The following is a 16,775-nucleotide window of genomic DNA, read 5'->3' on the forward strand; positions in this document are numbered from 1 at the left end:
TTCCACAGAAGTTACTACAGAATTTCGTTATTCCATGCCTGGTTTTTTTCCTGTCCCCCAATCTCTTAACCATGTCTCATGACTAGCTTAGATCTTGACTAGAGATAAAATGGGTAAAGACAAAGAGGGAGGAGCTGGTGGTAAGGTTTCTGAGGCTGCTGCCTTAGATGAAGTGTATTTGTGGAGGAGGAGGGTAGCCATTTTAAAATATGACCATGCATTTTTCAGACCCCTGTTATTTATTGTAAATGCCCTTAATTCAGAGACTAGGTGTCCACTGGGGCTCAGGAATACCATCCCGCCACGGACTCAAGCTTCCATAGGCACAGTAGTGTGACCTCATTGTCTTTGCTTCACTGTTAAATTACCCCCAGGTCCATTTTGTAGGCACTCTCTCTCTTTTTATTTTAGCAAAATATCCCTTTTGTCTGGGTTTTAGACCAAATGAAACATCTATTCTTCACCCAAGTGTCAATGTGGTTCTTTCCCAGACTGTCTCAGGTGTACTTAGTGACTTGAACAAAACCCCCTTGGGAACCATATTAACAAACAGTTGGGAAATGTTGTGTCTAAGCCAGAATGTACCTGGACTCTCACAGAGCAAGACTCTTACCTCCTGAGTGCTCCCTGAGACTCCAGCCTATTTACTTGTCCTTCCTTCCCCCATCCCAAAGCAGGCTGGGCTGCAGCCTGCACAGTCTAACTATGGCCTTTGTTTGTCAGGCGACCTTCAAAGGCTGGATGGACATCATGTATGCAGCTGTGGATTCTCGAAAGGTAAGAGCAAGATGACACAATGTATCCCTTCTTGATTTGGGCAGAAAGCAAGAGAGGGGAGAAAAAGTGAATTTAGTCTAAGGAAGTGTTTCTGAAAAGGTTTGGGATTAGCGTCTAGGGGAAATTATTGCATTACATGTTAATTACAGACCCTGGTTTCCCCCCTGAAAGTCCATCACTCTTCTAGGTTAGCACCAATTGATTAATGACTCCTAGAGCTCAGATGCTGATTCCTGCTTGGCCCAGTGGGATGCTGGCATCTGGGGCACATTGTGCAAGTCCATTCCCAGCAGATCAGTGTATCTCCCACTAGATTTCCCCTTTTTCCCAGGGGAGGCTTGGTCAGGATAGGTCCATTTTATCCCCAGAACTCTTGAACCAGTCTAATGAGAAGCATAAAATTTTCTTGTTCAATGGCAGGAGAGAACGAATGACGTGCAATGTCCCCTCCCACAACAGAGATGACCAGGGCAGAACAGGTGTTGCTGCTTTTCATATGTCACAGTCTAAAAGCTATAATTCCCCCCAAAACACACACACACACACACACACAGTTCTGAGGGGAACTTGACTTTGGAATTTTTCTCTTGTCTTGTGGCAGGCTGAACAGCAGCCTAAATATGAAGATAACATTTACATGTACATCTACTTTGTCATCTTCATCATCTTCGGTTCCTTCTTCACCCTGAACCTGTTCATTGGTGTCATCATTGACAACTTCAATCAACAAAAGAAAAAGATAGGTCTTCCCCCCTCCCATGACCCCCTGCCCTGCTCATCCGAGCTCTCAGCTGTCATCAGCATAAGACTGGGCCTCTCACAAGTGGAGCTTCCTCTCCTGACTCACAGAATTATAGAACCTGGGAGTTGGAAAGAGAGGGAGATCAGAGGTCATCTAGCCCAACCCCAGCCTGAGACATAAGGCCCCTTCTGTGACAGCTCCCTATTCACTCGCCTTGTTGCTAACACTCATTTTTGGTGTTTCAGGGGTTAATTATGCAGCTTGAGGATTATCCAAGTTTTCTCTTTCTCCTCCCTTCTCTTGTCAGCTCCTGAGCACTTTAATTACTTATTATCCTATTATTTAGCTGTCAGAACCAGAGAGAATCATTCTGGTTAAAAAAAAAAGCGATAGAAGAGGAATAGGAAATAGGAATCAATCAATCAACAAGTATTTATTAAGCACCTACTATGTGCCATGCGCTGTGAATTGTTGTAATAAAGTTTGAGGCATTTAATTTATTCTTGCTAACTATGGACCACTTATTTCGAGCTTGTATGAAAGACTTTCATTCGTTTTATAAGCCGGCTTCAATTACAAAAATTCCTAAGGATTCTCTAATTTATTTTGTTAAAACAGATTTTGGGGGTATTAAATATTACCTGAACTAAATGAGCCATGGGAAGTCTTATAATTGTAGAATGACTTTCTTTTTTATGTGTTTTCACTTTTTATTCTACATACCTCTTAGAAGAGATGGCAGGCAGGTCCAGGATATACTTATGTGGTTGTGAAGACATTTGTACTTATTTAAAAAGTCATTGCCCTCCTGAAAGTAAGTACTCAGTATAGAGAAGTCTTGTCAGTTTCCAGGAAAACTAGAACTTTCCCCTGACCACCTAGAGACTGGAAGAACTCAGTAGCCACATAGTGGCCTAGGTCTTCTCTAGCTTGGATCTGAGAGAACTCAAGTAAAAGGCAGACCAAGCCAGACACCCCAGGCTTTCCCTAAACAGGATTGATGCCCTAGGACCACCTCAGCCTCACCTTGTCCCTTAGAACTACACTAGGGGAGATTCAAAATGGAAAAATAAAAAGTCTAGTATTTGAGCATCCGTTGTAATAGCTCTTCCTCTCTTTCCTTCCTTTACTTTGGAGGTCAGGACATCTTTATGACTGAAGAACAGAAAAAATACTACAATGCCATGAAGAAGTTGGGCTCAAAGAAACCCCAGAAACCCATCCCCAGGCCCCTTGTAAGTGTATTCTGAGAGCTAAGGGCAAGAAGGCAATGCATGTTGGGAAAAGAAGTATCCTGGGCACTGGGAAGGAGGGAAAAGGGTAAATTATTTCTCTCTCGTTCTCTCTTCCTCACTGAACCATGCCATCCAGAAGATCTGTGGGTGAGGCGGGTAACAACCCTGGGCCTTTCATTGGTTAGGGGGGAGATATGATGAAGGAGCAAAGAGTTATCACGTTAACAATAACTGGCAAAGAGCCTAGTGAGACCAAAGGTTTAGATGAGCAAGAACTGGCTGGGAGAATAAATCCAAAAATGCATCTTTTTTTAGTTATTGTCTTCTCAGCTTTTCTCCACAAAGCACATTTTGATCTCTACAGACGGTTTCTTGAAATTAGCAGAGATTCTATGGATAGTCATTTGGAAAGAGCAGAGAGGATGGCAGAATGGGAAGCTAGCCTAGGCCTCTGCTGGTTCACACTCCCTGTGGGCTTAAAGTCAAAGCTCTTTACATGAGCCGATTTTTTGGGTGGTATCATTAGGCAAATAACATCTTAGAAGATGCATCCGACCTGCTGCACTTAATTGGTAGGTTGCTAAACTGGTTCCAAAACAGGAGATAGCCCAGCTATTTAGAGCTCAGAATTTAAAAGAAAAAAAGAAGAAAAAGAAATCTGGGAAAAAAGGGGGGGCATCACCCAGCAGTCCCAAGGTTCTTTCCTTTATTCCTTTTTATTAAAGTCACCATGGCAATAACTTCTCTCCTAGGCAGCATCTGAAACAGGAGTTCTTAACCTGGGATCCATGAACTTATTTAGTATTTTTTAATTTAATAATGAAATGTCAGTATAATTGGTTTCCTTTGTACTGCTGTGTATCTTATGCATTTAAAAACGTGATTCTGAGAAGGGGTCCATAGGCTTCATCAGACTGCTCCAACTTGATCTAAAATATTATTTTTAGCTACTTTTTTGCTCCCCCATCTTGTTTTTGAAATTTGTGGGAATTTGTGTCTTGAAGATAACGTTTACATGTACATCTGCTTTGTCATCTTCATCATCTTCTAGGATAGGAGAGAATGAACTTGAATATGTTTTTTTCAGGTGGATGCTTGTGTTCTTTGAAGCTAGTGCAATAGGGAGCAGTAGGATGAGCAGTAGGATGAGCGAATTCAAATCATTAATGTTACCGCAGACCTCACTAAGATAGCCTGGAGCGTCCAGGCCAAAGGAAGTCAGATTCTTGGGGCCACATTTTAAAGTGGACTTTAACAAGATGAAGAATGGCCAAAAGATGGTGACCAGGGTGGAGAAGGGACTAGAGACAGTGCTGAAGAAGGGCCTTTGAAGGGCCTGGAGAAGAAAAGGCTTAGTAAGGACATGATAACCACTTGACATATTTGAAGGACTGTCATGTGGAAGAGAGATGGGGCTTGTTCTGCTTGATCCCAAGGACCAGGCCAGGGGTGGGAAATTTGTGGCCTTAAGGCTGCAAGTTCTCTACCCCTGGACTAGGCCTAGAAGGAGAAGGTGGAAATTAGAGAACCAAATTAAAACTCAGTGAAAGGAAAACTTCCTGACAGCTTGCAATTGTGGAAAAATGAAAGGGGCTGTCTTGGGAGGTAGCTTGTTGTCCTTTTCTAGCAGTCTTTAGGTAAATGTGGATGACCACTTGTTGAGCCTCTTGTAAAAGAAATTTTTGTTTTAAGTATCAGCTGGACTGGGTGTCCTTCCAACTCAGATGCTGTGAGACAGGGGCAAGGAGGATGAGGGAATAGCTGGGGAACTGCCAGAGGAGGACAGACAACCAGACTGGGAAAGAAGACGCCCAAGCCCCTACCATATGAGGATCCTTTGAAGGGACTAAGAAGGTTTAACCTAGAGAAGGTTCCTCAAAGGGCACGTGAGAACAGTTACAAGAACCAGAGAGGCTGCCGTGTAGAAAAGAGATTGACCGCAGAGGGTCAAGCTGGTCAGACTGGCTGCCTCATAAGTTAGCGGGTCTTTAAGCAAAGGCCAGATGACAACTTGTTGGTTATGTTGTAGTGGGGATTCTTTTCGGGTATGGGTTGTGCTAGGTGACCACTGAGGCCCCTTCCAACTCTGAAGTTCTGCTTGGGATATTGGGAAGTAGGCATGGCATCAGTGGGTAGAAATGAAGGTTTTGCAGCCAGACAATTTTAGAAATCTCTGTGTAAGACAGGGCAACCACTGCTTCTAGCAGGATGCCAGAGCAGACCACTATAAAACAAAAGGGGAGAGTTGTTGGGTTACTAGAGTAGGGTGACCAATACTATATCTATTAGTCGAAGGCTTCCTTTGCTTGAGAAAGTCCTTCTGAATCTTTATGTTCTTTCTTCCTCTACATTTTTCCTCAGAACAATATCCAAGGCGTCGTCTTTGATTTTGTAACTCAACAAGCTTTTGACATCATGATCATGATGCTCATTTGCCTCAATATGGTGACGATGATGGTGGAAACGGACACTCAGAGCAAGCAGATGGAGAACATACTCTATTGGATCAACCTGGTCTTTGTCATCTTCTTCACATGCGAGTGTGTGCTCAAGATGTTTGCTTTGCGCCACTACTACTTTACTATTGGTTGGAACATCTTTGACTTTGTGGTGGTCATCCTCTCCATTGTTGGTGAGCCACAGGGATCAAGAGGGGAGGGCTTCTGGCATTTTGGGGACAGACTGGGTCCCCCACCCAGCTCAGAAACATTTATACTACCTGCAGTCAACAAGGAAATCATGAGCATCTATGAGAGAGATGACTGAGCTATGTATCAGGCTTTAGGTATGAGGAAAAAATTAGGCTGGGTCCTTGCTCTCAAAGAATATAACAGTCTAATAGGGAAGAAAAAATAGATGTCATCATCAAAATATTTGTTTAAAATACTGAAGGGAAGTATGAAGAGAGGAAAAAACCTAGTCAGAGATTTTTAGGTTTAAAGAATGGTGAGGAAAATCCAGAAAAAAAATTCTTGGAGTAGGTGGCTTTATGCCAACATTTGAAGTATAAGGAGCTAAAAGTGGATGCAGACTGAGTATATTGTCCCACCACTGGAGGTTTTCACTAGGACAAGGTGGGGAAGCTTCCCTGGTTCACTTCAGAATTGGCCTTGAATCCTGGCTCTCAGAGTGAGACTCAACCCAGAAGACATTTGAAGTTTTTCTTGGTGTCCTGCTGAGAAAAGAGGGGCTGACATGTGAGGTGGGACTATTTGCTATCATTCCTTATCCCATCCACTTTTGGGACTATTGACCATTATTACTTATCCTCTCCTGGTAGCTACAAGTAGAGGTAATGCTGTCTTGGGAACAGTGGTGGGTGCTGTAATTCTGCATCTGCCAGCTCCAATAACCCCAAAGCTAGCTTGCTTCTCCAATTTTTGCCTCTCTCTTCCCTGAAAATAAAAATCCAATTTGAACTGACTCCTGATGACCAGACACCATGTAAACCCGATAGGCACTAAAAAGTAGTAGGTGTTACCCAAGGTAAAAAGAGTTCAGGAAAAACCTTGGATTAGAACTATGGGCAGTGAGGTTATTCTTTGTTGGGCTTAGATCATATTCAGCTTTTTTGAATACTTCACAGAATCCTTAGGCTAGAAGAAGTCCAGAGAGGTCGGTCAGTCACTCAATCCAGCTCCCTTCCTTTGGACATTCCTGAAAGAGAAGGTTCTCTTGCTTTTAATCCTCTCAAGGAGGGGAATTCCCACCTCGCCTCATTAACACATTTCAATATTCAGTTTCTTGGTAGAGTTGTTCTAATTTATACCCTCTCATGTCCCAGGTGAAGCTTCTTCCTATTTATTTTGTCTTTGGAAGAAATCAAAAAATAACTTACCACCTTCTGTGAGAAAGCTCTTCAGAAACTGATTTTCCCGTGCAGGTTTTTTGTTCTGACTTTTTCACCATCTCATATTTCTTCTCTCTATGCTTCTAATTTCTCTACCCTCACTCTTCAGTTACATAGACCACTATAGAACTGTAGTCAGGATCTTATCCAGGCTGAATGTAAAGGGAAAAAGACCTGGCCTGTACGTTTTGCCAGCGTGTTTGCGTCTTTTGACAATGTGGGCATTTTTTACATTTAACTGTGGTACCATGTTGAGACCTTAGGTACAAGAATTTAGTCTATGTAGGACCTAGTCCTTGTAACCCCAGGGATGCCATTCCATTCCCATGTGTCCTTTTCTTGTCTCTCAAGGATGTTGTAAGTGTGAAGGAGATGGTAAACTTGACATTTATTTCAAACCCCTTGTAGGAAAGGCACTTTGCATGTTTACTGTACTGGTCCTGTAATTTTTAACCTATGAGAAATTGGGGAATATTTTCTCTAAGGAGACCTATGACTGGTGGCGGGAATTGGGCTGATAAATTAGTATGGCTTTCTTAGAACTAATGGAGCCTGGGCAGGGAGATTAGGGCTAGATTGTGTCCATATTCTGACTTGTCTTCTTCTACCCTTTTTTTCCCTAGGAATGTTCTTAGCTGATATAATAGAGAAATATTTTGTGTCCCCAACTCTATTCCGAGTCATCCGATTGGCCCGAATTGGACGCATCTTGCGTCTTATCAAAGGAGCCAAAGGGATCCGTACCCTTCTCTTTGCCTTAATGATGTCCTTGCCAGCCCTTTTCAATATTGGCCTTTTGCTCTTCTTGGTCATGTTCATCTTCTCCATCTTTGGGATGTCTAACTTTGCTTATGTCAAACATGAAGCTGGCATCGATGATATGTTCAACTTTGAGACGTTTGGCAACAGCATGATCTGCCTGTTTCAAATCACCACCTCAGCCGGCTGGGATGGTCTCCTGCTGCCCATATTGAACCGCCCACCTGACTGCAGCCTGGACAAGGAGCACCCAGGCAGTGGCTTTAAGGGAGACTGTGGGAACCCTTCAGTAGGGATCTTCTTCTTTGTCAGCTACATCATCATCTCCTTCCTAATTGTGGTAAATATGTATATTGCCATTATCTTGGAGAACTTCAGTGTGGCCACAGAGGAGAGTGCAGACCCTCTGAGTGAGGATGACTTTGAGACCTTCTATGAGATATGGGAGAAGTTTGACCCCGATGCCACCCAATTCATTGAGTACTGTAAACTTGCAGACTTTGCTGACGCTTTAGAGCACCCGCTTCGTGTCCCAAAGCCCAACACCATTGAGCTCATTGCTATGGATCTGCCAATGGTAAGTGGGGATCGCATCCACTGCCTGGACATCCTTTTTGCCTTTACCAAGAGGGTCCTTGGGGACAGCGGAGAGCTGGATGTCCTTCGGCAGCAGATGGAAGAGAGGTTCGTAGCATCCAACCCTTCCAAAATGTCTTATGAGCCCATCACCACCACACTGCGGCGCAAACAAGAAGACGTGTCAGCAGTGGTCCTTCAGCGCGCCTATCGGGGACATTTAGCCAGACGAGGCTTCATCAGCCGAAAGCTAACCTCCAATAAGCTGGAGAATGGGGTCACACACCAGGAGAAGAAAGAGGGGACCCCTTCTACAGCCTCCCTTCCGTCCTATGACAGTGTAACTAAGCCCGAAAAGGAGAAGCAAGAGCGCGCAGAGGAAGGAAGAAGGGAAAGAGCCAAAAGACAAAAAGAGGTCAGGGAATCCAAGTGTTAGAGGAAAAGCAAAAAATTATATATTGTACAGATTTAAAACTTGAAAGTGAAAGATTGTTTACAAACTTCCTGATTATTGTCAGTGCAGAACAGCTGTGGAAACCCTTCCCCAGAGATCTATACCAGACGTAGTCCGCTTCCCATATAACAAGGTTGCCGTCTTGAGCAGTGACCTGCCAGAAGCAAAGGACCCTTCTCACAGACACACGGATTTCCTAATGCTCGGGCAGGTGGTTACTGCATGTTTTCACATCAGTCAATGCAACTTTAGGACAAAACCAAGAGGAAACAAAAACAGGACGCAGTGAATAGGCTGCAGATTTCCGTTGCAGCCAAACAGGTTTTATTTTCTCATTTTGTTGATTCTCAGAAGCAGAAAGCACCACTTTAAAAGTTTGTTTGTTCATGCAAACTATATTTGCATTCTTACATTAGTTAAGCAGCTAAAAAAAAAAAAGAAAGAAAAGAAAACACATTTAGCCCATGTCATTTAATTGTCAGTTTCTTTGGTATTAACCGCATCTTCTTTACATGGGCTTCACATGGTTTGGAGATGGGTGGGAAAAACAACCAGGTTTCTTCAGGCTGAGGAGGACTTGCTCAGGCCAATTCCAAACATTGTGCTCGTTCAATGCGTAGAAATGATTTGCATGATGGCATGCTGTGATCAGAAGTCATGCATGAGAACCATACACCACAGGACACTAATGACCTGTCCACTGCACTGGGTCATCCTTGAGACCGGACCCAGCCCTGCACCGGCCACTGTATTGGGAGAAAACGGTAAGATGTCCACGCCCACTACAATTCCTAATCAATTCTTATAAGTCTTTCGTACACTTCCCAGGTCAAAACAAAACAAAACAAAACAAAGCCAACCAACCAAACCAATAAGCAGACCAAATCGTTGTTTGTTTGTACGTTTCACAGCCATTTCTGACATACAGCCATTGTTGCACATTTAAACCATGAACTCCTAAATGCTGCTCGATGTCCTACTCATGGGGATACTGATACCGAATGGCTTGTATTAAAAGCATCACTGTAAAACCAAATCCTAGGGCTTACAGAAACAAACAAAACCAGTTCGTTTGTATCTTGCAATATTTCTGATGATTATTCAGCCTTTGCACTGGAGAATAGGCATTATTTTGGATTGAGGTAGGTGCTGTTGAAAAGTAGCACGTTATCTCTTGGTAATTTCGGGAACTTGAACCAACCTCACTTCACCAAGGCTCACTTCACTTAGCATCATGTCTTTCTGTATTCTTGCTTTCTCTGGAAGGAGGAAGTGGGGGGAGGAGGGGTTCAGATATTCTATCCTGGTCTTTTGGCTCTTCTGCAGTGGGGTGGTATGTACAGCCTGGCTCTCTGCATGACCTTTCTTTGCTTCCATAACATTTTCCACCAGACAGGGGTTCTCACTGACCTCCCTGGAATGGGGTGGACAGAAGCAACAGGACAGTCCTGGGGCTCTCACTGGCCTTTCTGGTAGAGCAGGAGTTGAAAAGTCCGGAGGTGGAGACGGAGCCACCTTTTCACCTGATTTCATTTGAGTTCCTCTCTGCAGTGCTCTTGATGAGAAAGGGATTTCATGATCCTACTCCAGGAAGCTCTCATTTCTCCCAGCACATTTGGTTTCTGCCAGATTTGTTGTCCGTTTAGTTAGTTCTGTATTCCTGCTGTCCATTTCCACTGGCCTGTGATTTCAGGGAAGGGTTCCCTTGCCCAAAGAACGAACTGCCCCTCAAAAAACATCCCTTTCCATTTCCTGTTTAAGGAAAGAATGTTTCAGTCCCGTGGTTTCTCATTGTGCTGACTTTTGGTTTTCAAACTGAGATGCTGCAGCCAAGTGCCAGTGAAAGAAAAGAGGGAGAAAGATATTAAAGTGTGGACCAAATCAAATACGACCTTCTGGAACCAGGAAAAGGGGGGAGATGCCCCCAAAACATATACACACCGACCTGCCTTGCAATAGAAGCACTTAGGCTGTCATTTCACAGTGTACCTGGCTTGTTTTGCATAGACCAAACCACAGGCGATCAGTAAGCAGAGCTCTCCATCTGGCTGGACTGAGTGAGGAGGGAGTGAGCTCCATTCAGTTCTCTTAAGCCAATTCCAGCAGTGTCATCAGCAGAGCTGTCTATCCTACTATACCAGACACAAGAATGGGAAGTCATTTTTATCCGCCAGTTACCCTCCCTACCGCTAGGTTGTATAGTCACAAACATATGTACAGGCTCCATTGTAAACAGCACAAAAAAAGCTGAGACGTGTGGTTAAACTTTTTAAGAGAATTATAAATACTGTAATATATCATCATTTTATTTTATTGGCATGCCTTTTGTAAATACAAAAGATTAACTAAATTAAATAGGAAATGGCTTCTGGCTTATGCCATTGTCATGTTTATTTTTATTTTTTATACTTTCTTTCTTCTTAGGTCTTAGATGCTGTCAGCCAATGTACATCCCCAAACCAGACAGACAAAAAATTTTTTTATTGCTAATGGTCTTTTCCAAAATGACAAAAAAAGTTTATTTTTGTTCCAATGTGCAATAAATTCTAACCACTTCTATGCAAGATTTGGCTAAACTTCATAATTGTTCTTAGGTCTTGAGATGGGCAACAGAGTTGTAATATCCAGCATGGCAGGTACATGGAGTGCTCATGATAATGATGTCATTAAGCTACTAGAGCATAATAATAAGATTTTTCCTGAAATTTGACTTATTTTTCCTTGCCCACATTCCCCGTTCCCAATCCCAACAGGCTTCTTCCTCAGTACCACATGGGCCTTGGTGTCTGACATCCCTCCACCAGCTTCCCGGGGAATATTTCATTCCCTCTGTCATTTGAAGTTTCATCTTTTTTTTCTTGTTAAAAAAAAAAAAAAGAAAGAATAACTCTTCTAACCCTCCACCCTACTCCACACTCCTTTTGGTAGCAAATGACACCATCACCAGCAGTTTACACCCACAGAGAATGGGCACTGAACTGAGAGAATTACTACTGACATTTTTGTATGTCTTCCCTGAGCAGGTGAGTGGCAATACTTTGCCAAAAACTAAAAATGCCAATCAGGAAAGCAACAGCATCCGCAGTACCACTGCGCGCATATATATATAGATATAGATATATATATATAGATATATAAATATAATATAAATATTTATTTTTGGTAGCCAGGTCCTTGGTGCAGTATTTATACTTGGGAATCCACCTTTAAAAGAGGACAAAAAAGCAAACAGACACACGATGCTGTCCATTTACAAAGCAAAGCCAAAGCCACGAGCAGCAGCATCAGGCATTGCAGTTGGTGGTGGATCCGTACCACCCCTCCCCCCCTTCCCTTCTTTCCTTCCAACTGTGTTTGCTCTTGAGGAATTCCGAGCAGAGGGCAAGATGGGAGTTGGGGGAAGGGTAGAAAAAACTGATCAAATCCAGATGAGCTGCTCTCAGTCCTCGCTGAATGCACCCTGTTTGGCATGGGGAGTCCAATGTAGGAGAATGAAGCAGAGACCCCGAGGCAGAACCCCTAGGGGTCACTTCACCCAAAGTCCTTTTCTTTTTCTGCCGAAACAACTGTAAGCCTGTAAAAGACCAATAATGAAAGATGAGTGTATTAGTGAATGCATGGAGACCGATGCTGCTCTGAGGCAGGTGTGATCAAATGCATCGCGATCATAAGCCAAAAGGAAACATAATAAAAATTACCCTTTTTACTATACAAGGGAAGTTCGTCTTGGTGTGTGTCTGTTGCTTGACTGTCCCGGTTCTTGAGTTCTGGTTTGGGTCTGGAAAATGAGATGGTAGCAAATTTGATTTGGGAAGGGAGGAAGGAGAGGTCAGAAAGTCTCTTAGAAGGCTCTGGTTTGAGGGGGAAGAGCATATTAAGATGGGGGTGGAAAACATGACTCAGACTCAGATGCCTCCCTCTGTCAATTGTATGTACCCTCACTTGCCCACTCTGGATCTTGGCCCAGAACCCCCTGAAAACCTACAAGCCTCCCTGGCTGGGTTCTGTAAGGGGTCACTAGTGTTGGTCCTGCTGGTTTGGTCTCAGCTGCTTTCCCCATTACATAAGAAAGAAATTTCACCCTTCTTCAGTGGGCACAATAGCCTCCCCACCTCCTCTGCTATGCAATACGCTGACCCCTGGCTACACTGCTTCCCCGGCTGGACAAAACGGGGCTGGTTCTGAATACAAATCACTCCCAAGAGCACTCTACAACAAGCAGGTGAAGGGCACCCCTCTTTTAGGCCATATCTCTGGTCCAGAAATACATAGTAGCAAAAACAAGTGTTTTTTGTTCCGGTTGGGAAGCTGCAGTTTTGGAAGGAGGTAGATGGTGGACCTATCCCCAAAGCCAACTCTTGCTCTCTTCTCCCGGCCACCCAGCCCTCCCTGGCCCCCAGGCTCTGCAATGGAGGCACATTTGCCATCAGTTAGGACTTGAACCCTGAGCATCTTCAACCATGTTGCCTACTTTTTCCCCAGTGCCCAAAGTTTTTTGCAAAAAGCTTTGTTCATTTTTCAGAAACCTCACCCCACCTCACTGCACCTACTCACACTCCCCGTGGAATTGGCTACCAACTGGCCAGCACAGTGGGGACATCAGGTCAGGATCGGGGAGAGAATGCAAGGGTTGCACCAGAATGGAACAAATCGCTCAGCGCCTGGTTGCCTTGGTCTTCCTTCTCAAAAGGTAGCCAGCCCAGCTCTTCCCAAAGTCAGAACAATCTCCTGGGGCTCCCACTGCTGCTGCTGTATATAGATGTTGTTGAGAAGCTCGAGGTGGGTGTGGGTGTGGACGTGTGTATTGTATGTATGTGCGTGTGTGTGTGTGTGTGTGTGTGTGTGTGTGTGTGTATAGGACATTTATAGGTAAAGGGGAGTGTGATCCAGTGGTTTCAGCGAAGGGGCAGGACTCCTGGATTCCACCCTCAGCTCCTGCCACTGGCTCGTTCTGTGGCCTTGGGCAAGTCACTTAACCTCTCTGTGCCTCAGTTTCCCCATCTGTAAAATGGGGATAATAATACTGACCTACCTCACAGGGGTGTTGTGAGGCTTCAACTAAATGTCTGTAAAGCGCTTTGAGGTCCATGAGGCAAAGGCACTAGGGAAGAGCAAAAAAGTATTATTATTATTACTATTCTTGAACTGAGGAAGACGAAACAGTACCATAAATGCTGCTATTATGAGAGCCATTTTAAATTGCACTGCTCCAACCACCCCCACTTCTCAGCATCAGAACAGCAGGTCGAAAAAATGGCTTTCTTTTCACTTGCTTCCAGAGTTGGTGATAACTAGACAGTCTATATTGTTTTCCTTGCTGTATCTCCTTCCCCTTCCCTCTTGGCTTGTTCCCTGTTCCCGTTTCTTCGGAGAAAGGCAGGCATGCTTGAGACATGAGAATGTATAGTGGGTTGGAAGATCACAGTCTGAAATTTTGATTTTACTTTGTACTGTACATCTTTTTACTTTAGAATTTGCAATAAAGGGTTACGTCAATCTTGTTTTCAACTCTCCTCTTGGATTGGCCTATCATTCTCTCACTGCTGTCAATCTTCATCTCCCTCAGCAGAGCCCTTTTAGCCCAGCCTTGGAGGGAGGGAAGGAGGCTTCCATCAGGGATGACTGAGAGGAGTCAGGTTCAGTCCTGAGCCCACCCTGAAGCTCACCAAGATCTAGGTGAGAAACGACCTGGTGGGATGAGATGAGTATGGGCTAAATTGGCCTTGGTCCGTATTACACACACACACACACACACACACACACACACACACACACACACACACACACACACACACACACACACACACACACACACACACACACACCCCAGTATGCTCAATAACCTACCTGACTGTTTGGGAAAGATCAGAAAGACAATTCTCAGCAGGCTAAGCTTATAGTTGAGGCTGCCTAAACTCTTAGGATTTTGCCCAGCCTGTTGAGGAAGAAAGGAGAGGGCTGTACCCTGCACACTTACATGGACCACAGTGACAGCCAAAATAAGAGTCTACAGCATCACCGCCTGGTATAGGAAAAACAGTAGAGTGGAATTTGGAGTCAGAGTTTCTGGATTCACGCTTTGACTGTCCCCGACTTTGCTGTGAAACCTTAAGCACCATTTCCCTTTCCTGGACTCCAAGTTCCTTCTCTGTAAAATAGGGGGATTGGACTAGATGGTCCCTGATCTCCTTTCTATCTTTAAAATCCTATCATAGGACAGTTTCTAATTCTCTGAGTCACCGACTTAGCTATGTGACCATGGACACGTGTTTCCCCATCTGTAAAATGGGTCAAGTTCTTTCCACACAAGGTGATTGTGATGATCATAACAAGAGATAACAGAAAAGACTGAAGACCTGGGTTCAAATTCTGCCTCTGATAAATACTGTTTGGGTGACTCTGGGTAAGTCATTTAACCTGTCCATGGTGGTTGTCAGAGACGTTGTCGACCTTCATTGGTAGAGGGAATTTCCTCACTGGCTTAGTTCCCAATACCAATCTTCAGACTATCTTGTTGCAAGATGACTCTTGTCACACACCTGTAGGTACTTCTTCCATTTTCTGCCTGCTGCCCCCTCCTCTGTCCACCCAGCACCCCCATGCTTCCCCTTCCCCCCTCCAAAGCACCCCCTCATTACTTCTGGCCAGAGGGAGGGAAGTGGGCTCTGGTTCTGATCCCTTCTGCTCTCCCCTGCTCCTGAAGGTCCCCTGAGGCTACCGCTCCCTTCTCCTGCTTGAGCCTGAATTTGGCCTGCAACTAGAGCTTAAGTTTTCGAAATACATGATTTGTTGAGGCCAGTTTGGAAATGCTGTTGCTGGGATGATGGCATGGGCAATTTAAATGATGACTGTTACTTCTTTATGTCCTCACATGAGTAAGGAGAAAGAATTTAGGTCCAGATAATTATCAGCACACCAAGTCTTTTCGAACCCGTGCTCTACCCCTATTTTATAAACAAATAAACATCTTTTGTATTGTTTTTGAAGGTTTATTTCCAAGACACCATCACGTGTTATTTTTCCTCTGTGTGTGTGTGTGTGTGTGTGTGTGTGTAATTGTGTGATTATAACATCCTACCATCCTACCAGTATTTGATGTCTGGTTAGGAAACAGACTTCTCTCCGTTTTGCAGATTGGGAAACTAAGAATCATAAAAACCGAATGTTTTCACACACAGTGCGGTTACCCTCTTCTCTTACAGACCAGGGGTGTGTCCCTACAGCTCTGGGACACCTAGGAGATGGTGAGAACACCAAGATGACCTTTATTAAGGAAGAGTTTTTATTTCCCACAGGCAGTGGGGCCCGCTGGGTCTCAAGAGGGGCATGGAGGCTAAGCTGGGGCTCTCGGGCCTGTCCTCCCTGTCCTGCTTCTCATCCCCATCATTCTCGGTAATGCACAGCGTGAGTAGGACGATCAGCATCCCGAGCCCGAAGGCGCCCATGAAGCCGCTGAAGAAGCCGAGGGCCAGGGGCGCGGCCCAGCCGGCGGGACTGCGCGGGTACGGGGCCTGGGGCAGCCTCTCCACGATCAGCTCCAGCGCGTCCCAGGCATCCCAGACATCCGAGTCGGGAGGGACCGCGCGGGGCTGAAGGGGCTGCGCTGGGGACGGTTGGGCCGCCGCCGCTTCCCGGTAGGGCAGCGCGAATTTCCGCAGCTCCAGGGTGGCTTCTTGGTGCAGGCTTTTGGCCAGCTCCCGAGCCACGTCCGGGCGGCCGCAGCGCCGCAGAACCCGGGCTACCCGGTCCCACGCCAGGGCTGGCGCCTTGGCCTCCATCCAGCTCGCCAGCCCCTTCCGACACACGCCGTCCGGGTCGGGAGGCTGCGGCTCCCGCTCCTCCCGCCGCCGCCGCAGCAGCAGCCACCCCTTGCTACCCTCGGGCTCTGCGTCTCGCGGCCTCCGGTCCTCGGACAGTCGGGCCAGCTCAGCCTCCGGGTCAGGCTCGGGCGCTTCCAGGAGGGCTCGGAACAGCTCGCATTCCTCTGGGGTCAGCATCTCGGCCAGGCGGACCGCCATGTGAGGGCCCATCGCGTCCTCGGCCGCAGACGGCCCCGGCCTCCAGCCCCCTAACACCATCAACACCAGCGCCAGGAGCGGAGCCCGCACCCGCCTACGCACCATGGTCGCAACCGGCCACTGCTCGGAGATTCGAAGGACAGTGGGGGGAGGACGCTGAGAACACAGAGGGAGAATGGGGAGGGGTGGCTTCTGTCCAGGCTCTGCCCCGATCTTCGCCCTAGAGACACACCTTTTTTACAAGCAGTAAAGTATCCCTAGCTCTGATTTTTCAGCCTCAGGTCATGGCTGCGTTTGGCTACGCTCTTGGACCCTTTGGGAGTGTCCCCCTGAAATCTCAGTGCACTTTCTACAACAGTAATTT

At 45.6% G+C, this 16,775-nt stretch overlaps 2 protein-coding genes across 3 annotated transcripts in view; one reads left to right on the forward strand and one right to left on the reverse strand.

Annotated features, from left to right (window-relative positions):
• SCN8A (sodium voltage-gated channel alpha subunit 8) overlaps positions 1 to 13,901 on the forward strand; it is a 213,973-nt gene extending 200,072 nt beyond the window's left edge. For both annotated transcript variants that reach the window (XM_020966210.1, XM_078156923.1), the window contains 5 exons: positions 724 to 777; positions 1,379 to 1,516; positions 2,650 to 2,754; positions 5,116 to 5,386; positions 7,228 to 13,901. In XM_020966210.1, the coding sequence (XP_020821869.1) occupies positions 724 to 777; positions 1,379 to 1,516; positions 2,650 to 2,754; positions 5,116 to 5,386; positions 7,228 to 8,375 (1,716 nt within the window). In that variant the 3' untranslated portion in view covers positions 8,376 to 13,901. The remainder of the gene's footprint in view (positions 1 to 723; positions 778 to 1,378; positions 1,517 to 2,649; positions 2,755 to 5,115; positions 5,387 to 7,227) is intronic.
• Positions 13,902 to 15,368: 1,467 nt separating this feature from the next.
• On the reverse strand, positions 15,369 to 16,775 carry TMDD1 (transmembrane and death domain 1). The gene has a single exon (XM_078149092.1). The coding sequence runs from the start codon at positions 16,514 to 16,516 to the stop codon at positions 15,662 to 15,664; it is 855 nt and encodes a 284-aa protein (XP_078005218.1). The 5' UTR covers positions 16,517 to 16,775; the 3' UTR covers positions 15,369 to 15,661.

Source organism: Phascolarctos cinereus, unplaced genomic scaffold, assembly GCF_003287225.1.
Source record: "Phascolarctos cinereus isolate Bilbo 61053 unplaced genomic scaffold, phaCin_HiC Scaffold_1;HRSCAF=81, whole genome shotgun sequence".
Lineage (NCBI taxonomy): Eukaryota > Metazoa > Chordata > Mammalia > Diprotodontia > Phascolarctidae > Phascolarctos > Phascolarctos cinereus.

Coding starts and splice junctions, on each gene's coding strand:
- TMDD1 (XM_078149092.1), bottom strand. CDS start 16,516: ATGGTGCGTAGGCGGGTGCGGGCTCCGCTCCTGGCGCTGGTGTTGATG.